This window comes from Stenella coeruleoalba (genome assembly GCF_951394435.1).
Source record: "Stenella coeruleoalba genome assembly, chromosome: 8".
Classification (NCBI taxonomy): domain Eukaryota; kingdom Metazoa; phylum Chordata; class Mammalia; order Artiodactyla; family Delphinidae; genus Stenella; species Stenella coeruleoalba.
The window spans coordinates 38,782,266-38,804,234 of record NC_137154.1 but is presented as its reverse complement, the minus strand read 5'-3'; the positions used below and the strand labels follow the sequence as shown (position 1 = coordinate 38,804,234).

Sequence of the window (21,969 nt, the reverse complement as noted above, 5' to 3'; positions counted from 1 at the left end):
TAAATAAATCATGAGGATGTAATGTACAGCACAGTGACTATAGTTAACAATACTGTATTGCATGTTTAAATGCTGCTAAGACAGTAGATCTTAAAAGGTCTCATCATAAGGAAAAAAAAAATTGTAACCAAGAATGGTGATGGATGTTAATTAGCTTTGTGATCATTTCCCAATATATACAAATATCATTATGTTGTACACCTGGAACTAATACAGTGTTATATGTCAATTATATTCAATTTAAAAATGAAATTTCCAAAAGCCACAGCAACCAAAGAAAAAAATCAAAAACCCCAAAACAAAAAATCCCCCTTCTGATTCAGACAGGAGACATCTTCATTTGAAACCCAGATTTGTAAGACCTGCAAGGCCTTTGGCTTTGGGGCTGGTCTCCAATGAGGCTGACACTCTCAGAAAGGTAAGTGTCCCAGGACAGCAAGACCCCTGAAGCCACTCACCTTTAGGTCCAGGTACTCCAGGTCTTTCTTCAGCTGGAGGTAGGTATCGTCAGCCTTCAAATGAAGCAGAGAGAGAAAAAAGCCAGTTATGAACACCCAAGGTGTCCCACAACTCAGGGCTTCACGGGCGACTCATTTACACCTGTGCAGCTTCGGGGACAAGAGACCACAGCAGACCAACACATCCAGGCCACAGAGGAAGCACACATGTCTCGGCGCAGCTCAGAGCTCTCTCAGCATAGTGGATCTCACAGGTCTACCATGTGGGGAAAGCCAGCTTGTTCCCACCATTGGCTGGGGACAGTTTGAGGAGGAGGAGGGAGACAGCACACATCCCACCAGAGGACCAGGCCAGCAGAGCAGCTGAGGCGGAGGCGAGCTCCTGAGACAGAACTAGAGAGGTCTACCTGGAAGAGGACATGCCACGCTCCAAACCTTTGCACTGGGCCACTTCACATGCATGAAGGAAAATGACCCCCTGACGGGTGCGGATGGATGCCTGGAAGAGGCATGGAGATGACCTAGGTGACCCGGGGAGGTTCCCTTTTGACCTTGGGTTCTAGAACGATAAGCAACAGGAGCTGCAGAAAGTTTCCTGGAAGCTTTGGCTCCGTCTGCTGAGCATGGAGCCAAGGTGGCTGGGTCAGGAGCTAGATAAGGAAGGTCCAGGCAGACCTGTCTGCTTGTGTCATCTCTGACTGTTGAGTTCTTCAGTATAATTACCAGAAACAGTGAGAATAAGGAAAAGACCCTTTGATTTCCTAGAACTTGTGCTTCCTATGTAATGGATCACAGAAGCTAACTGTGAGGGAGAGGGGCTACGAAAGCTTAAGAAAAAGAGTCCGGGCACTTTCTCAGCCAACTAAGGGGCCTCTCAGCAAGCCAAAGCAAGCCAGGGCTAGGAAGGTCCGAGTTTAGAGCGCTGATGTAAAACAAACAAAAATAAATAATGCAAAACGTTCAGGCAGCGCTTTTAAGCATGAGAAGGCCTGAAGGAGCACTGCCAGGGACACCAGTGGTTTGCAAGATCTTACTTCTGTCCCTAAACTGTCTCCTTACCCATCCCTACTTCCTCAATCAGCCCAGTCCTGCAGTAAGAGGGACAGAGCAATGTTACTAAAAATCACCCAAATTCACAAATTAGGATTTTTGCATGTGCTCCCTTATATTCATTTTTCCAAATACATTTCCTGTATCTCTCAGGTCCCACTAAAATAGGACAGGTAAGGATAGTGACAATTCCCTCAACCTCCTCATCTGTCCTCTGCCTACTTCTGTGCAGCTCGGGGGACCAGGCTCGTGTGGACCAGCATCTTCTTTAAGATGCTTGGGATGCCCAGGAGAACGACTGTCTGGCTACTCCTCGAGGAGCTTGCCTGCAACCCCTCATGTCTTGGAAACAGTTTAGAACACTGTGCCAGACAGGACCTGGAATCTGGCTCCAGCCTGCAGGCCACTAGCTGAGGGATCCTGGGCAAGTCACTTTCCCACCTGTCCTCCCTAACCTCTCCCAGGCTACTGTGAAATTCACTGAGATCAGGGGTGTGAAGATGCTCTGACAGTCAGCAGGGCACTATCCAGATGAGAGGGCACCATGCCTTCTCCCTCCAGGCTGACACACACCTCTCAGCATCCCAACGAGGACCCAAGGTGGCAACAAGGATGACAGTTAGCGCAGCCCTTGGACGTGACCACACACCAGCCTGGCAGTCATTACTCACAGGCAGAGAAGCCACAGTTCAGGTCCCTCACACCACATGCAGCCTCCTCCCCAGCAACAGGGGCGTGGGCCCCACGATGGCTGCACAGTGTCTGGCAGTAGCATCCAGTAGCAAACAGGCAGGAACAAGGGAGAGAGCCAGACAGCAGGACAGACTAGAGCACGGGCACGAGGGAGCACAGGCCAGCATGTCACTCCCCTGTCCCCGGGGCGGCCCCCAGCCCTGAGAGAGCCCACCGGCGCTGACCTGGCAGGTGGGAAAGGTCAGTTCGTGCTGCAGTAACTGGCTGATGGCGAAATTTCGCACCCTGGCCAACTTGGCCTGGTGCCGCCGTAACCGGGTGAGAAGCAGTGAGAGCTCCTCCAGCTGCAGGTGTGTAGACACATCATGAGGAAATGAGGCACCGCAGGAGCACGACGCTGTAATTACTCTTCGCCCCGGTGCCGGCACAGCATTGATGCGACACCATTAAGTAATTATTGCATTAATTCTGTCATTAGGACAAGTAAAGGCACCGGCAGAAAAGGGGCTGCAGGAAGTAGTTTTTATCAGGAAACAGCCACCAGCAGTGCAACCTCACCCAGACTTGAGTTTTGAAGACAGTGAACTAATCAAAGCAAAGACCAGGAAGAAAGGAGAGGAGCTAACCGGAGAAAAAGGCAGGTGGCTGGAAAATGCTGCAGACAAAATGCTGCCCAAAAGAGAATAAACACCACAGTCTCCTCCACTTCCCCCGCCACCCCCACCCCCACCCCCCGCTCTTCCGCTGACCTCAGGAGGTCCCAATGCCAGCGGGATGGGCCTGAGCAAGTCATTCGACCTCTGAGTCTCAGTTTCCTCATCTCTAAAATGGGGATTGCATCTGACCGGCTCAGGGGAGAACTCTGATGAGATTAGCCCTTTGAAAGCTGGATAAGATCAGTCGCCTGGAGGGGGAGAGGAGGTGCTGCTTACCGATTTTCCATGTAAACTGGGAGCACTGACAGTGTGGGTCATGTAACCCATGGAGGGCATGGAGCGTCGGTCCAGATGAGAGGAGTTCTGCGGAAGGGGAGACATGGTCACACGGAGAGCCGGGCGTGGAGGGGGGCGGGGGCCAGAGCCTCTGCCACTCACTACCAGGGCAGCCAAGCACATGGCACGGCACCTCTCTCAGCCTCACTCTTCATCCGTCAAATTGGGATACACATCTTTCCCACCAGGTTATGACAATGACAAACTGTGAGAGCCCCTCCGGATTTAAAACTTAAGTCAGGTTATTATAAATAATTGAACTAGTTAAACACAGACATCTTTCCCTGCCTTCCAAGCTGCAAGGAAGCAGACTTCTAGTTGTGTGACCGTGTGCAAGTAACTTCATCCCTTAATGCCTAAGAGTTCTCACGTGTGAAATGGGCATACGGGTATCCCCTGCTTTACAGAAGTTCGCTTTATGCCACTTTGATTTTACAAAAGACCTACCTTTAGCACCTGATAACCGAAATCCAAAGGGGATTTTCACTTTCACAGAAAATGTAATTGCTTCTTCGCTTTATGCCACTTTGGCTTACTAAAGGTTTCATAGGAACGCTCTACCTTCAGATAGCGGGGGAAACCTGAAATAATAGCACCTACCTCATAGGGGTGTTGTAAGAATTAAAGCCTTTAGCGCTACACCCAGCGCTAAAGTACAGTACTACGTAAGTGTTACCTATCGTTATCCTACATTGCTCAAGTTTGTGTTCAAACCATGTGAGGCTCCTAACGTCCTAATGCTGGGCCCCAGCAGCCCGGCAGGGCGTCCGGAGTCTCACCTTGGTGGTGTGGCCCCATGTCTTCCTGGGAGAACCGCTCAGTGAGATGTCCACACTCCTTCTCCGGTCCGGTGGCTTCACAGTGACCCTCTCTGCTGGCGTGTGTGGCCGCCGGGGTGGGAAGGCCCTCAGGGGTCCCGGGGGAGGGATGTCCGAGGGAGACGGAGGCACAGAGATGGAGCGGGGCACCTCTAGCATGCTCCTGCTTCGGCCCTGGTCGGTGAACTCTGGGGAACCGGCACAGATGGGCGCCGTGGGGCTGCCGTGCCGGAACTGCTGGCGTTGCTGCCACTCGTAGAGCTGCCACACCGTGCCGTCCCGGTGTGCCCGGCGCTCCTCACTCGACATCTTCAGGTGGCTGGCTCGGTCCTGCGCGTACTTGTAGTCGCTCGGCAGGTTGCGGGGAGGGGGCGAAGAGCCCCCCGAGGGGTGTCGGCTGCTCCTGGGAAGAGTCTGGTAGTTTTCTGGGAAGGACAGGGATTGGCTGGGACCGTGGCGAGGAAGGGTCTGGTCCAGGGGCAGGCTGAGGAGAAAGGAGAGGACAGGTAAGAGGACCAGCAAGGGGTCTGCTGGGCTTCTGGAAACACAGCTAGGCAAAGCCACAAAGCCAGGCACGTGAGAGAGCCCTGCATGAACCCCAAAGAACAATCAACGCAGACACCCAGGACTCAGTCACTTCTTCCCTTTGCAGAGGATTCCTAAACCACTTTATCCATCAACCTTGGAGGGTCAACCCCCTACCAGGCCGACTTGGCTGCCCCACTTCAAGTGCAGCATGATTAAACCTGCCTCTCTCTCTTGCCATCAGTCAGCTTTACCATCAGTCAGCTTTTCCATCAGGTGTGCATATCTCTAGGCGATGCCTCATGATTCTCCCGGTCACCAAGATGTTCCCCAGCACCAAGCCCTGGAGGTTCTTAAAGGAAGTGGCTGGCATCAGTTCCTTTCTTTCCCTATTACTTTAATCCAGATCCTGATTAACTACCTCCACCCAGACAACTCTGAGACCTTCCTAACTAGTTTCCATGCTGCACAGAGTCAACTGCTTGGATATAATCACTCCTGTGCTCCAAAACCATCAATGGCTCCCTAATGCTTATGAAATAAAATCTAACCCCCTTCTCCTGATACTCTCAGCCCTCTAGCACCTGACCTCAACCCACCTTCCCTTCCTGCTGTTTTCTCACTGCTCCTCCTACCCGGGCCAGGATCAAATTGGGGCAAGTTGGCCGTCAAGGGTCCAACACTGAAGGAGGCACCCCCCTCTCAGGTGCACCCCTGCACTTGCTGGAGCCTGAGTGTGAGGGCCTCACCCTAATCTTGCCTGGCCTCCTACACACTTGGACAACTTTCTGCAGTAGAAAAAGCAGAGGAAGTCTGACCTAGGGTTGAATCCACTGGCTGTGTGACCTTAGGCAGCTTACCTGACTGCTCTGAGCCTCAGCTTCCTTACCGATAACATGAGGACAGAGCTACCTGCCTCCTAAGGCTGCCCTGAAGAATACATGAGACAGGAAGAGAACACAGGCTCCTTGCCTGATACACAGGCAGTACCTTCACCAGTGGGTGCTCCCTTCCCACTTCTCTCTCCTTACTCTCATCATACTGTTCCTCCTTCCCCTACCTGTATGGGCTCACCTTGCCCTATCACCAAATCTCACTCATTCTCCAGGTCACTGTCCCATGCCTCTTCCACAGAGGCCTTCTGCAATGCCACAGCCCTCAGGGTTCCTGCCCTGCTCTGACCTAGTTACTGTACAGTCTGTAACTTTTCCAAGGTCCTGTATTGATGTAACCTTTTCCTACCCGTAAGCTGTCTCTTCCCCAGACAAGCTGTAAATCCTCGCTGGGCAGCAACTGTGTCTTACACTCTGCGGTGTTGTCCGCGGTCTGAGAAAGTGCTGACACATAACCAGCCCTTCAACAAATACTCCAGCACACAAAAGCCGGATAGGATGGTGAAAACTACTACCGACCAGCCATCTTATTTTCTGAAAGAAAAATTCAGCAAGGGCCAACTACAGTTTTATTAAGCTTTAAAAGTCTAACCTGAGAGGCAGCAGGATGTAAAACGGACAGGTTCTGGAGTCAGGCCTGGGCTGGAATCCTGACTCTGCCTTTACCTATCAACTTTATCTAACAAATCTTTATACAGCGGCGCTCACCAGACCTTGTTCTAAGCTCGACGTGTAGTCCAGCAGCATCAGCACCACCTGGGAGCTTGTCAGAAATGCAGGTTATCAGGCCCCACCTGAAATCAGGAACCCTGGGGGTGGGGCCCAGCCACCTGGGGTTTAACAAGCCCTCCAGGTGGTTGATGTTTGAGAAGTGCTGTTCTAATTGTTTTTTAACTCATTGTATCACCCTCCTTACTGTAAAATGGGGCTACTAAGAACCATTTAATAGATTGTTGTGAGGATTAAAAGTAGTTGCCATTCAAAAAATGGTGGCTTTCTTCTCCCTTTTTATCGTTATCTTTGCAATTACGGGAAGTAATTTTAAGATCTCTTCAGCTTGCCCAGCTTGTCTCCTTGCCACCAGGTGGCAGGGTTTGCTGTGGATTTCCCAGAGTCAGAGGGGAATGTGTCTCTGAGGAAGGGGCAGTGCCTGAACCCTCAAACAGCAGTGGTGGCAATGGCAGAAACCAGGCTGGGGGCTTACCCCGGGGAGTTCATGACTTTACTAACCATTGCTCATTCTGCCTGAAGCAAAATGCAAACGATGCGAAGCACGTCCCCAAAGACCCCAGTGCAATGGTGAGTCCTGGTGCCAGAGGCCAAACCACAGTAACCAACGGATGGTGGAGGGAGGGACACAGGAGGTAGGGTTGTAAGACGAGGTAAAGGTCACCCTGGAGCAGGCAGGAACGCGCAGAGCAGCTCTGTCCTAAGAGCAGATCCATTTGCTGGCCCCCAACCCCAGCTTTATCCAAAAGAAGGCTCGAGGTCTCCTCCTGCCCTCAAATCCCGCTGTGCCATGGGGGGCTCCCTTTCCAAAAGGCACCTATATATTCTGATATAGCCCCTATAAAATCGAAACGAAAATCGAAAATATCGAAACGTGAAATCAAGTTTTATAACCAATTACTTATGCAGCAGGCAGTCCTTACCTGAGCTTCCACATTGGTTGTGCAGGACTTCCACGTTTTACTCTGTTCCTCGTGGTAATGTTTGCATCCCTGACTCAACACCCACCCCTGCCATTTTATTTTACAAGTATGCATTACTTTAAACACCGGGGAAAAAATGGAAGGCTAGAATTTCGAAACAACCTCATAGAATGGGGTAAGATTCTAAGGGTGTATCAGTCTGTCCTTGCAAACCATCATTCTAAAGGAGTTTAAAAAAGTGAAATATAAATATACATCTCCAAGCACTAAAAGAACAATTAGAAAGAATTCCCTGTGTGGTCTAGAGCCGAGAATATGAGATCATATTACAGTTCTAATAACCCTCCTTCCAATTTAGCACAGTCTCAATCATACACAGAGCAGGGATATCCCTCTTCTGTACTATCAACAGGAGGAGGTTCCTTTATTAAGCAGCCAGAACTACTTATTACTTGACTGTAAGAAATTACAAACACATCTTTAAGGAAAAAAATAAAGATAACTCTGATATGCAATATGCTACAAGTGAACAATCAGCTACAAGTGAACGATCAGATGTTGAGCACTCTGCTTACGCAGAGGCTGACGGCTTTCTTCTCAAAGGGTCGTCTTCAATCCCTCACGTTTACTTTTCAGCCCCCTGAGAACTATTTCTATCATTAGACTGAGATTCCTCTTACTGAGTGCTCAATGACCTCCAAGGCCAACAGTTTTCATTTAGACCTAATGTCTCCCTGCCCCTTAGATAAGAAGGGCTCGAGCTCCCCCCTCACATCCTAAGGACAGTCCGACGCCTTCCCCAACCACCTCTTATCTCCTTGCAGTTGACTTCTCATCCTTTAGCTCCCCATGTTGCCCCCAGCCCTCATTATGTGTAGCAGAATAACGTAGGTCTGTGGGCTGCCAGAGTTATGTAGAGACATTTCACAACCACAACTTATAACTTACAACTTATACCAGCAGTGCAGCTTTGCAAACTCCTTTCTGCACCCCTGCCAAGAAGGGTTTCTCAATGGCCATGCCTTCCTTCTGGTTCCCTTTGGCCTTCCCCTCGCATTACTCTGCCTCCTGACTTAACTTCAAAATTCTAGTTCTATTAAGAAGGTCTACTCATCTAAGCCCATCAAGAAGCTCAGTGGAACCAAAGGCCTCTGCTACTGAGCAGGAGACCAGCAGAGAGACCCTGACATTCCAGATTCTCCTTCCGTGGTACCCAGCCTCCTTAGAAGGCACCACATCCAGGGAGCAGTCTCATGCTGCCCACTGGACTCCTTCCAAATGAAACTTCCCTCACCACACTCCGGTTTTCCTTCTCCATCTTCTGCTAGACTTCTTTACGCAGACTCTGCTTTTGCCCACCCCCTTGGACTGGAGATCCTCAGGGTTCTGCCTTTGGCCCTCTGCTATTGTTCTAAGCTAGTTATTCTCAACCCTGATTACATGCTAGAATCACCAGGGGTGGGGGTGGGGGGTTTGAAAACTCCTGATGTCCAGGCTGAAATTCGGATCATCAGAATCAGATTTTCCAGTATGGGACCCAGGCCTCAGTAAATGTCAAACCTCTCTCATATACTGGTATCACCTGGAGAGCTTTTAAAACAGACTGATGCCCTCACCTTGCCCCAGACCAAATAAGGCAAAATCTCTTGAGCAGGGCCTCAAATGACCAAATTGTGCGGCCACGATTAAGAACCACTGCTCTAAGCATTCAACCCTCAGTGATCTTGACTACGGCCAGGGCATCAGTTTCCACCTCCAGGGCAATGACTTCCAAATCTCTCCCTAAGCTGAACCCACATTCGCTATAACCTACGGCTTATCTCCACCTGGCCACTCCACAGGTACCACATTCCCCTTCAAGCTCATTTCTTTCTCCCATGCTCACATCTTGTGCACAGCGCCACATGCACCTATTAACCAAGTCAAACTTGAATGTTAACCTCAACTCCACCTGTGGCCCTCCTCACCTTCCAGCCGTGGATGAATCAGTTTCCCAAGCCCTATACCTACCCAATCTCAACGTCTATGTATCCCATCCAACCCCTCCTCACAAGCCTCACCATCTTTACCGCTTTTGTTTAGGTCTTCTTCGCCTCCTACCCCAAATATGACCACCTCATACTTGGTCATGTTCTTTCCAGACTCTTCTCCATTTAACCATCTTCTCTATGGTCACCAGAGCAAGCAGTTAACCTAAAACAGTAGTTTTCAGAGATGATGTGGGGTGGGGAAACAGGGACACTTTTGGTGGGGTATAAACTCAAACAGCATTGTTGAAGGTCAATTTTGTAATATCAATCAAAATTAAAATCACATATATCCTTCGACCTAGTTATTCCACTTCAAGTAATTTGTTCTTCAAGTATACCTGCACTTGTTTGCAAAGACAATTAAGCACGGACATTCACTGCAGCATAGTTTGTAATAGCAAATGTTTATAACCAACCTAATTATCCATCAATAGGGAAATGGTATAAAGATCACTGTAGATGCATACAATGCAATACTCTGCACCATTTCAAATTAATAATATGTCTAAATGTGCTGATATAGAGAGCCAAGATATCTTAAAATATCTATCGATATATTTATTGATATATTAAGTGGAACAAAGCAAGGTGAAGAACATGGATTTTTGTTTTGTTTTGTTTTTAATATAGTGGTTGGTCTTTGGGGAGTAGATCTAGGTTTCTGAAATAAAATAGGAGGACACTTATTTTTCAGTATTTACTCATTGGTCTTATTTGGATTTTTTACCTTGTAAGTAGATTACTGATTATTTGAGGGTACTGAGCAAAGAGAGATTTACACATTTAGCTATGAATTTGGTGATGAATTAGTCACGGGTACAGAGAAAACTAAGCAAGCTATAAGCATGAAAATTATCAATACCAGAAAATAAAAAACTGTACCACAAATGAAATTTAATTATTGTATACTACATGGCCCAGCTGTGAATATTTATACTTCACATTATATAATAATGTAAAAACTGACTAGTGATCTAAACAAAAATTATGCTATAACTATATAATGAAGCTGAGATAAGGGTAAGTGTGTCTTTGGAAAGGAAAGGTAGAGGGGGGAATAAGAGACTTGAATCTTTATCACCTAGAGTAGAATGTTGATAGCTAACTAAAACTGAAAACTCAAGAAACAGCAGTATAAGTTATCTTATTTGGAAATATAGAGATAAATACATAAAACTACTAAAAGAATTGAAAGTGGTTGCCTCAAAGGTGGTGGAATCAGGAAGAGGGATGGATGGGGTCATACTACTTAAATTCTTAAAACTATATACAGGTATTACTTTAATAAAAAAAAGTTTTTTAAACAAGGGGTAATTAAAACTGCCATTCTGGGCTTCCCTGGTGGCGCAGTGGTTGAGAGTCCGCCTGCCAAAGCGGGGGACGCGGGTTTGTGCCCCGGTCTGGGAAGATCCCACATGCCGCGGAGCGGCTGGGCCCGTGAGCCATGGCCGCTGGGCCTGCGCGTCCAGAGCCTGTGCTCCGCAACGGGAGAGGCTACAACAGTGAGAGGCCCACGTACCGCAAAAAAAAACCCAAAAACCTGCCATTCTCATTTTGGATGGGGTACATCAGAATAGCCTGGGAAATTTCTTCACCATATTCATGGACCTGCTGTGTGAGAACTGAGATGAGGTAAGGAATATCTATCTAGTCTGAAAAAATCTCCTGAGGCCTCTTCCCTGCCGACACCCTTCAAACCACCCTCCTAAATATTAGACACTATCATGCCATGCTCCTGTTTTAAGTCCATCAATGGCTTTCATGGGCCTTCAAGATTAAATCCAGACTCTTCAGTAGGAAATACAGGCTTATCAGGGCCAAACCCATGCCCTTTCTATCTGCTTCTATTTCTGGTTTCTCCTGCTTTTACCTGCCCTTGTCAGCCCCATACCGACTTCAGTTCCTAAGAGTTGCTATCAATACATATAAAAGGAAACAGCTAACTTATCACGAGTAGCTTCTCTCTGACACACTGTCTCCTCTACTGGATCCCCCTTCTGTTGCTAATATCCAAGTTGGGATACCACTTATGCACTGATTGCTCCCAAACAGCATGTCCAACCAAATGTCAAACCTCCATGCCACAATCCATATCCAAGTGCCTAACCTAACACCTCCCTCACTGGAGAGTTAATAGGTTTCTCAAACTTAAAAGTCCCCAAAATGGAAACCCCGATTTGCCCCCAAAACTTGTTCCTAAGCCTTCCCCGTCTCAGCAACCACCCGGTTGTTAAGTCAAAATTTAAGGGGTCATCCTTGTTCCTCTTCCCTTTCTCTCATCCTGCACATCCAATTCATTGACAAGCTTTTCTGTTTCAACCTCCAAAATGTACCTCAAATCTATTTCTTTCTATTTCCATTGGCACCATGCTGGACTACTGCCAACAGCCTCTTCCCTAGGCTCTTACCTTCTTTGTGAATCAGATCACATCATTTACCTGTTTAAAACCTTCCAGTGGCTCTCCTTATTGCTTTTTCAAATAAAATCCAAATTCCTTACCTTGGACTATGAGGACCTGCACGATACAACCCCTGCCAGCTTTCCAATCTCACTCAGCAGTAAGGTCACTTAGAACTACCTCCTAGGAGGTCTACCTAGCCCAGCACCAAGAATAGCAGCTTCCCTCCTCTGTGTCCTTGGGCAGTAGCTATTTTCAATAAAACACAAAATCTGATCAAACAGAACTGACACCTGGTCTGTCCCAGGAGAGAATGGGAAGGTATCTTAGCTACAACACAAAGGGCCTTCCTTCTCCTAGTCTGACCCACAACAATGTCTACCAACTGCTTAGGGAGTTTCCATTAACTCCCAGTGAGTTCTCCACCATCTGACCTCACAATAGCCCACCTGGACCAGATTAAAGAAGTTACACAACCCACACATGCATACAACACCCACATATTCACAACAGCCCCACCCACCTAAAAAGAGGCCTAGCCTATTCCCCTTGGAGCACCACCACCTCCAGACCCCATAGTGGAAAGTGTGGGCCTCACAGCAGGGAGAATGGAGAGCAGCACTTTAAAGCATGTGTATCAGGCCTGTGGCAGACTTGGCCTGAGCTCTGACGCATTCACTGTGGCCCCTCCAGCCCTTGGCGGGTTTTCTGAATGCACCACGACTTTGCTATCTCGTCTCCAGTCTGTTTTAGAAGCCTGAGGATGGGGCTTCCCTGGTGGCGCAGTGGTTGGGAGTCCGCCTGCCGATGAGGGGGACATGGGTTCGTGCCCTGGTCCGGGAGGATCCCACATGCTGCGGAGCGGCTGGGCCCGTGGGCCGTGGCCGCTGAGCCTGCGCATCCGGAGCCTGTGCTCCGCAGCGGGAGAGACTACGGCAGTGAGAGGCCCGCGTACCGCAAAAATAAATAAATAAATAGAAGCCTGAGGATGGCGAGGGGGATTTGCTGTCTTCAAAGTGAAGACAACACACAGTGGCTTCTAAGGACAATGTGGAAGCTGAGTGACCCTGAATTCTTCACATTCATAAATGTGTCCTAATTAATCTAAAATTATAATAACATACAGATAGTGCTTTGCAAATAGCAAGAGATGCATTCCCTCTAAATAATTAAAACCACTTCTTGAAGGAACGGGTATAATAAAGCTTAATGTCAACAGTGCCTGAGCACTGCTCTACGTGCCTGGAATTAAAAACGGATCTGTATTTACTCTAGCTGCTACAAATATTTCCCGGATGCAGAGAAGTAGCTAAGTAAGAGGAGAAGATCAGTTACTGTCTACATGCCGACAGTCTCAAGGCATGCTCCCTGGGGAATGGGAAACCCCTAACCCGATATAATCTCGTGTGCACTTGGGAGGCTCACGGACTGAGTCTAAACTCTGCCTTTGCCGCTTATCTGTGTGCCCTGGGCAGGTTCCCATACTTCTCCAAGCCCCAATTTCTTTGTTTATAAATTGAGGCTATCACCCCTCCTTGCAAGGCTGTTGCAGGGATTTATGGAGATAACAGAGGTAGAGTTCAAGGCCGGCATGTACCAGCATGTGCTGGGTAAGTGATAGCTACTCTTATGACATTTTTATGCTCATTAGCAGCAGCGATCCTGAGTCCACTACTGACCTCCTGCCGTCCGCCTTCTGGGTCTTTGCCCACTGCTCCACGTGCGCCAGGCTGCTCTTCCTCTGGCTGTGCTTCTCAGTGTTGGTCCTGGAAGGAAAGACCCGCTGGTACCCGCCAGTCCCGTTCTGCTCTCCTGGGCCAGATGTGCCAGGCAGCACACCGTTCCTCTCTGCCCTTTGGGGCTGAGCCTGCTGGCCTCTTGGGCCACAGGGTAAATCCACGAACAAGGCATCCTCTTCGGTGGGTGAGTATGGGGACCTGGCCTTGCTCCTGTCCCGCTTGCCCTCCAGTGGGTCCCTCTGGGAGCGGTACCGGTCTTCCTCCTGCTCCCGCCTCTCGAATCCAAAGGAATCCTCGCGTTTGCGATGAGAACAATCCCTTGCATGTCCGGGTCCCACGCGGCCACATTCTCGACAGGACTCTGTGTGGTTGGCCTGGGGGACTGCCTGCCGCTCCACCTTCTCCATGTCCCTGCAATGACAGCAGCACGTTCAGCCCCATCCAGACTGGAACCCCCAGCCGAGACTCCCCAAAGGATACACTTTACACTCCAATTACCTCCAGGCCTTTGCATGGGCTCTTCCCTCTGCCTGGAGCTCCTTTCATACCTATCCCCTTACTCTGCTGGCCTAACTTCTACTCCTCTGGGATCTGGCTTAAATGTCACCTCCTCCAGGAAGCCAACACACACACACACACACACACACACACACACACACCCCTGGCTTAAATGTCACCTCCTCCAGGAAGCCAACACACACACACACACACACACACACACACACACACACACACACACACACACACACACACACACACACACACACACACACACACACACACACACACACACACACACACACACACACACACACACACCAGTCTAGATCAGGATCTCAGCTGACCCCACTATCACACTAATCACACTGGACCATAACTGCATGTTTACTCATCTAGCGCCCAAGTAGACTATGAGCTCCTTCAGGCCAGAGGCCCAACTGGCCATTCATCGTATGCCCAGAACTTCCATGAAATAACGGTACAGAATAGGAGCTCTATAAATACCAATAAACAAATAAACGGTACATGTGGTATTCTCATGCCTTTCCCTTTTGCTGTTTGTCCACCTGTCTGTCTGGGGCAGGTCAGCTTGGCTAGAAGGCTCCTGAGCCCAGGGTCTCTCCCACTGGCATCCAGCACAGCCCAAAGTACAATTAGCAGCATAATTAACATTCTTCCAAGATGGTGGGTAGAGAATTGGCACAGCAATCTCTTTATATGACTACTTTTGTATCTTGTCGGGGAACTGCTCAAACAGGAATGCAAGAACACTGACCTGACCACAATTCTCTGAAGTATTATTAGTCAGATTTCAGAGATAAGGAAACGGAGGCACAGAGAAGATAAATGACTTGCCCAAGACCATACTGCTGGGAAAGAGAGACACCAGGGCTTAATCCCAGGCAGACTGCAGAGCCCATGTGCTATAGCCACTGCTCTCTACTGCCTCTCCAAATGCATGTCCATGATTTGCACATATGCAGACCTGGAAACTGCAAAGGAGAATGGGGTGGGGGTGACAGGGGAGGACGTGAACCAAGGCTAAAGAGCTTCTGGGGCATAGAGAAGGGCAGGTTTCTTTCATGGCCCATCTCACACTGGAAGCTGCCTTTCTTCCCACCTCCTTGGGTCCTAGTTATGTCTGCCTCCTCATTACTTGATACCAGAGAGACAGCAGCAGCAGCTCCATAAGCTTAGCAGAGTTTAGACTGGGGAGGCAGGGGAACCCACTCCAGCCTAGCTCAGAAGGACCAGAAAAATTACCAGGGAACCTTGAATGGGCAGCTGGTCGACTTGTGCTCCTTGGTAAAAAGGTCCTGGTCTAGACATCCCTCACTCCTTGAAATGGCCAAGCCTGAGGGTTCTCCATTTCAACAGGAGAACGAACAACGGAAATGCTCCTGCATTTACATCTTGGTGGCCAGACCTCAGGCGTCCCTGCAACATATCTCAGAACCTCAGCTACCAATAATCAGCACTGATTCAGGGCAGATCAATCCAGTCAGGGAGCTGGTTAAAACGTCAGTGTAAAGTGAAAATCCAAACCCTAACACAGGTCTGCTTCTTAGTGCGTGCAGGCTGAACTGTTGGCCTTAACTTAGGCATGGAAACTGAGAAAAGCAATCTCACATCTCATGTCCATGTACTCATGACTTCTCCATAAAAACCCAAAGCTTTGTGGAGGGGGGAAGCTTGTTTGGACCTCCTTCTATCCATCACTAGGGGACATCTTCCCCCCCATCTCCCACCCCTTCTTCTAACAGTGTTTCAGTTTTCATTTGGGGATCACCCTCCCCACGCTCAGTCCTTGTGGTTTAAAAGGTGCTGCTGACTCTACAAGTCCCTGTGGAGCTGAGGATCCAAAGTCTCAGTGACTGGCTCAGAGGCTGACACATCACCCAATCCAGGCCAATCAGAGTTAGCTCTAGGACTCTGGTTGGAGCTGGTCTTGAGCTGCTACGACTACATGGGAAGCAGGTACTTGAGAGTGAAACCAACACCAAGAAAAGCAGACGGAGAGAAATAGAATCTTAAAGACTTGGCCTGAACTAGATTTAGCCACACCTAAACCAGATATATCCTTGGACTTCTTGGTTGTGCATCAATATATTCTGTTTCTCACTTAAGCTAGTCTGAGTTTGGCCTCTATTACTTATAGCAGAAGGAGTCCTATTACATCATTTTATAATGACATATTTAGATGGTGATCTCCAAGGACCCTTCCATTCCTAAAGTCCAGTGAGTCTATAAGCTCAAGTAGTAGGAACAGATGGGAAATATTCAGGGACCTGCACTTTAAGAAAAAGCAATTCTTACCATAAGTTTTTAAAGGGACGACTCTGTTCCACAATGTACACATTATAGGTTTTAACTTTGTCTTTCTTTTCTTCCTTTAATCCTCCCTCCCAACACCACATCAGTGTAACCCCAGTCTTCAAGTCATCTAAGTTGGCCTTTATCTTCTCTACTGTTTCTCAAATTCAGGAAACCACCCCTTAGTGGTGTGCTTAGGCTGCTGTCTAGAAGATTAAAGCTCTGGCTGCCCTCTGGGTCACACCCCAGCCAAGATGCTGAAGCTTTATAACCTGCTTACTCCAATTGTGAGACCGAAGTAACTGTACCTCCTTGTTATTCCCACCACAAAGATAAACAGCGCCTTGTCGTAAAAGCCATGTACTAAAACGAATATGCACCTAAATGGATGACATTAGAATTGAAGGGAAAAGAGGGTTTCTTCAATCGACAGATGAATGGATAAAGAAGATGTGGTACATATATACAATGAAATGTTACTTAGCCACTAAAAAGAATGAAATAATGCCATTTGCAGCAACATGGATGGACCTGGAGATTAGCATACTAAGTGAAGTAATTCAGAAAGAGAAAGACAAATACCATATAATATCACTGATATGTAGAATCTAAAATATGACACAAATGAACTTATCTATGAAACAGACCCACAGATATAGAGAACAAACTTATGGTTGCAGGGGGTGGGGAGGTGTGGGGATGGATTGGGAGTTTAGGATTAGCAGATGCAAACTATTATATATAGAATGGATAAGCAACAAGGTCCTACTGTATAGCACAGGGAACTATATTCAATATCCTGTGATAAACCAGAATGGAAAAGAATATGAAAATGAATGTATATATAACTGAGTCACTTTGCTGTACAGCAGAAATTAATACAACATTGTAAACCAACTATACTTCAATAAAATAAATTTTAAAATAAAATAAAATAAGAGAATGTCCTCAACTTCAGAACCCGGGGGTTGTGGGTACTGTGTCTTAGCCGAACCAACTGTAACGGGCATTTTTCTTCTTTTACCAATCAACTTCCATGTATTTATTGAGAACCTATATATCCCCACTGGTACAGGCACTAGGGGATATAAGAAAGTAGTAGAGAAAATAGCCTCTGCTGTCAAACCCAGACAATCCTAAAGTCTGATTTAATCATGGTAACCACATTTAATACTGTTCTCATAAGCTGACCCCAAATCATGGAGTTTGCCAGTCTTTTCTAACCTTGGAATTAACTTATAACTACAAATATTAGCCCCTACTGTGTGTGTACATATGAGTGTACATACTCCGATACATGCCAACACGTCCTGAATATAAAGTTGATTGAGAAAGATAAACCCTTTTCTCAGATTAACAACAGCATTTACTGCAAAACAAACCTTTAGAGGATGGCTAAAAGAATGGCTGTCTGCTTGCTACCTGGCAGCTTTCTAGGCCCTAATACTCGGGCTTATGAACAGCTTCTATTTCCACAGCTGCTGGGACTCACCTCAGATAAGATGCCTTTGTGTCCAAAACGTTCAGCCTCTGGCTGCAGGTAAGAAAGGTGAAGGGAATGTTCCCGACCCGCCCACCTTACCTGACAAACATTTAACTTAGTAAGTTACGGGATTTAAGGCAAACGTGTTTTTTGGTCTTCTCCCTGTCTCCTTGCATTCCCACCAGTGTAACACATGACTTCTCAAAGCAGGAGATCTATCACAATAGATTTGCAATGCTCAATTTAGCACAGTGGTGGGAAAGAATGAAGTATTCCTTGGCTTTCAGTGACGGTGTCATTCAGAGAAGTTGGCCATGCAGGGCACAGATGTTCAGCTAAGATGACACAAGCCTTTCTTGTGCAGGTCATTACTATCGTTGTGAGCACCTGGAATCAGTGACTCTTCAAAAACACAGGGAATTCCTGACATTTGGTGACCATTTTGGCCACATGTGTCACTTCTCAAGCTTGACAAACCCAGAGTGCATAGGATTAGAGCCAGTCAGACCTGGATTCAAGAGCTGGCTCCAGCCCATAGAAGCTGGGTGACCTTGGGCAAGTCCCTAACCTCTCTGGTCTGAGGTTCCTCATCTACAAAATAGGGACAACCCCCGCCTCCTTGGGTCGTTTTGAGGATTAAAGGAGACAATGCACAGAAAGAGCACAGCACCGGGGCTGGCACATAGCGTGTCCTCAAATACAAATGTACTGGCTTCAAATATCTATTCCCTCCTTCTTCCTTGCTCCAGTTTTTTCAAAGTGGCAATGTACCCAACAAAAAACTTACATTCCCTAACCTCCCGTGGAGCTGACGGTGTAACATAAATCTGGCCAATAAGATGTGCACAGAAATTGCTGGATGGGTTTCCAGGAAAGCCTTTAAAAGAAGGAATGCTTAGCTCTCTTAGCTAACCCTTCCCCTCTTCCTGCCTGGAATTTAGACTCTATGCTGGATTGCAAGGTGACAAAAATGAGGATGAAAGCCACCTGCCAAAATCTGGGTAGAAAGTGAGAAAGAGCCTGGGTCCCTACTACATTAGTCCAAATTAACTGACTCTAGATCCCTGCTAGTGAGAAAACTAAAACTCAATTTGATTACGCCACCCTAAGTTGGGTTGTTCTATTACTGGCAACCAAACGCAATCCCTAACTGATGCAAGGGGCTGAGCCCATCATTAGCAGGGACTGGGCCACCCCATTTTCAGCACATCACAGCAATGCTTTATGTCTGCTTAGAGAAAATCCTTGTTTTCCCCTGCAAGTGGGAAGAGCACCTATCTCAGACTGAGGATACTTCTATCTTATTCCTGTCCTTCACAAGAACTTGGAAGTAAACAGATCATACCAAGCAGTTGTACACTGACTATTATTTTATTCTGCCTCCAAACCCTTCATCTCACCAGGAAATAAGGAACAATATTTACTTCTATCTTAATGTTAAACACACACACCCACTGAAATCTCATTCAAAGACTTGGGTGAGAAAAGGAACGACAGCTTGTAGGAGCTTGGCTGGACCTTGGTCCTGTTGGCAGACACAGCCTTCCTGTTGCAATCCCACTGGAGGATCCCTCCCTACTCACCATACCTAAATGACCAAACTAATAGCCCAAGAACAAGGGTCAGGCCACTGATAATCCTTGGAGAGTTTGGTCTGAGCCAGGTCAAGGGCAGAAGTTCCTGAGCACTGACCCCAAGGCTCAGGAGGGCAGTGGGCTCAAAAGCTAGAACCCACCCTGAGCACAGTCCATAGACTTGTATAAAAGGCTGAAGAGGATGGGCCCAAAGTCTCTAGGAAGCATGAAGGCAGGCTTGCTCAGTTGAATTAGTTCCTAGATTTGAGGAAGGAAATGGCTGGAGAGAAATGGAGACAGGAATCGGGTTCTACTTTTCCCCAGAGTTAAATAGGGCAGTTCCCCTGGGATGGGGGAAGATAACTTGCTGTCTTTCATGCTCTGCTCTAAATAAACAAGAAGAGGGCCTGTCCTCCCCCAGAGAAGAGTGAGACTGAAGGATAAATGAAACACCAGACTCCCACCTGAGGCCATCACTTGCCTCAGCAGAGTGGCTATCGGCAAAGTCCCCTGTGGAGTTTTAAGGACCTGACAAACCAGACGAAGAAGAAAGGAAAGATATATAATGGCTGCCAGGTCTCCTCGCTTTGCTCATTCCTGCCCGGAGAATCCTTCCCTCTTCCTTCTAGCTGCGTAAGTAACGCTCAACTGTCACAGCCCAACCTGAGCCAGTCTGGCACGCACCAAGCTTCCTCACTTCCCATCTCTCTACAGCAGTTACAGTCTGGGTCATTCATTTTCTGTGGCCAATGCTTGGTTATTATATGCTGCGTCCTACTGTGTGCCAGGAACCTGACATAGGTTCCATCTCTAATCCCTACAACAATCTTGCAAGGTCAGTACTGTCAAGCCCAGAGAGGCTGAGGGCACTCACGTGAGCACCAGATTACTTACAATAAATTGTCTCTACTGAAAGATAGGGACTGTGGTGAGCACGTACTAACTGCAAAAGTAAGTTAAGCTATAAGCACTTCAAATATATTATCTCTTCTTATCATTGCACAAAGCTAGAGATATTATTGTTTCATTATAGGTAATGAACGTGAAACTCAGGTTAAGCAACTTGCTCTGAATCATGCAACCAGTGACATAAGCAGGACTCAAATTCCATCTGATCCAACTCCAAAGCCCCGCACCTGGGCTGAAAACATGTCTATAAATTACTTCTGTCAAGGGTCCAAGGGGCTTGTCCAACCTCAGGCGTTGTCCTGCCACACTTTAACCAAAGGGATCAGAGTTTGGAAGGCCAAAGATTCCATGCTCTGAGGAGAGTGCACATAGCCAGAAACGTGTGGGCCACTTCTGAGCAGGCTGAGTCCCCACAATCAATCCCACAGCAGTGCTCAGACGGCTCTCAGACACCACAAGTCCTTATCTGAACATCTTACAGGTAGAAGTTTTGTTCATCCATCCAACCACCCAAGTGCCCAGCCAGCCAAACACCCACACACCCATCATTAACTGAATGCTTACTATGTGCCAGGACTATTCTCATTTTCAAGGAGCGTACAGTCTCGCAGGGTGACAGTGAGAAAGCAGGCCAACATAACTTTAACATGAAAGTTCTATGCATAAGGAACGAAAGAGTGCTACAAGCAGAGGCATCTGACACACTGAGGGTCAAAGAAGGAAGACATATGCATAGGCTAGGACCTGAAGGCTGTGCTGAATTGTCCTAATAAGAGTGAGGGCCAGGGGAGCAGATGAGCAAGGCCCAGAGGGATCCTGGGCCTCACGGTATGGACCTCCATCTACCTGCCAGAGCTCATCACAGTCTCTTCTCCCCCTAGCTCGCTTTGATTGGCCACAACTCTCCAGCTTTCTGTTCCTTGAATAAACCGAGCTCCTTCCTGCCTCAGGGCATTTGTAAGTGCCATACCTTCTGCCCAGAACACTCTTCTTGGAAGTTTTACATATGCAAGTTTCCTGCATCAATCAGGCCTCACCTCCACATGTTCCCCATATGGAGGCCTCCCCTGACCACCCAAACAAAAGTGGCCGCTCCCTGCCCCTTAGTCCCTTCCCATCTCATCACTCCATTTTACTGCCTTCATGCACAGATCATGATAGAAAATCATCTCGCTGATTTGTGTGCCTGTATACGGTCTCTCTCCCCCTCACCCACCCAAGAATGCATGGGACTTTGCCTCTCTGTTGAAGACTGCTGTATCTCTCAGTATGCTTAACAGTGTCTGACGCACAATATGCCCTCAATAAATAACTGTAGAATTAAAGACTAAGTGGACAAAAGTACAGACAAACGCACCCAATTCAATAATTTGAGTATGGTTGGGGCCGAGAGGAAAAGGAATAGCATAATGTGAGCCAAAGGCACCTGCAGGGACCAGACTCAGGCAGGGATCAAAAGCCCTACTAAGGAGATTGGATTTTATGCCAAAGGTGACTAGGCTATAAGTGCCTTCAGTCCCAAGACAGGACTATAGTTACACCACAGACCAGAGACGTTTGGAAACTGATAAAAAGAGATAAGTTGTCTTCCGATAGGCCCTCCTATCTGAATTGCTTGTCAGTTTTGTGAACTGTAACGATAAGCTGACCTCCTTGCTTAGTGCTTTAGCTTACTGGAAAGAACAAGACATCCTTAGACAAGAGAAGAATAACCAGTTCAACAGCGGGGAACTCAGAAGACAAATGTCAAGGAGGCTGCAGAGAATCAAAAACCAGAATCCAAAGTCTGGTAAGTGGAAGAACATGGAAACAGGGGAGAAGAAATTATGGACAGAAGGAGGTAGAGGGCAGGCTCTGGCAGCAGTGCTTGGTGCTCCTTACAGCCTAGGGCTGGGGCCTCAAGAATACTTGTCTATCAAGAGACCCTGAAGCCTGTGTAG

The 21,969-nt window shown here is 47.6% G+C and overlaps 1 protein-coding gene across 12 annotated transcripts in view; it reads right to left on the bottom strand.

Annotated features, from left to right (window-relative positions):
• The window catches only part of PLEKHA7 (pleckstrin homology domain containing A7), a gene marked incomplete at its 5' end in the record, with an annotated part of 212,625 nt that overhangs the window by 35,039 nt on the left and 155,617 nt on the right, over positions 1 to 21,969 (bottom strand). For 11 of the 12 annotated variants that reach the window (XM_079930112.1, XM_079930104.1, XM_079930108.1 and 8 more), the window contains 4 exons: positions 459 to 512; positions 3,134 to 3,220; positions 3,973 to 4,495; positions 13,190 to 13,660. In XM_079930112.1, the coding sequence (XP_079786238.1) occupies positions 459 to 512; positions 3,134 to 3,220; positions 3,973 to 4,495; positions 13,190 to 13,660 (1,135 nt within the window). The remainder of the gene's footprint in view (positions 1 to 458; positions 513 to 3,133; positions 3,221 to 3,972; positions 4,496 to 13,189; positions 13,661 to 21,969) is intronic. The other variant, XM_079930115.1, reaches the window with a different exon arrangement.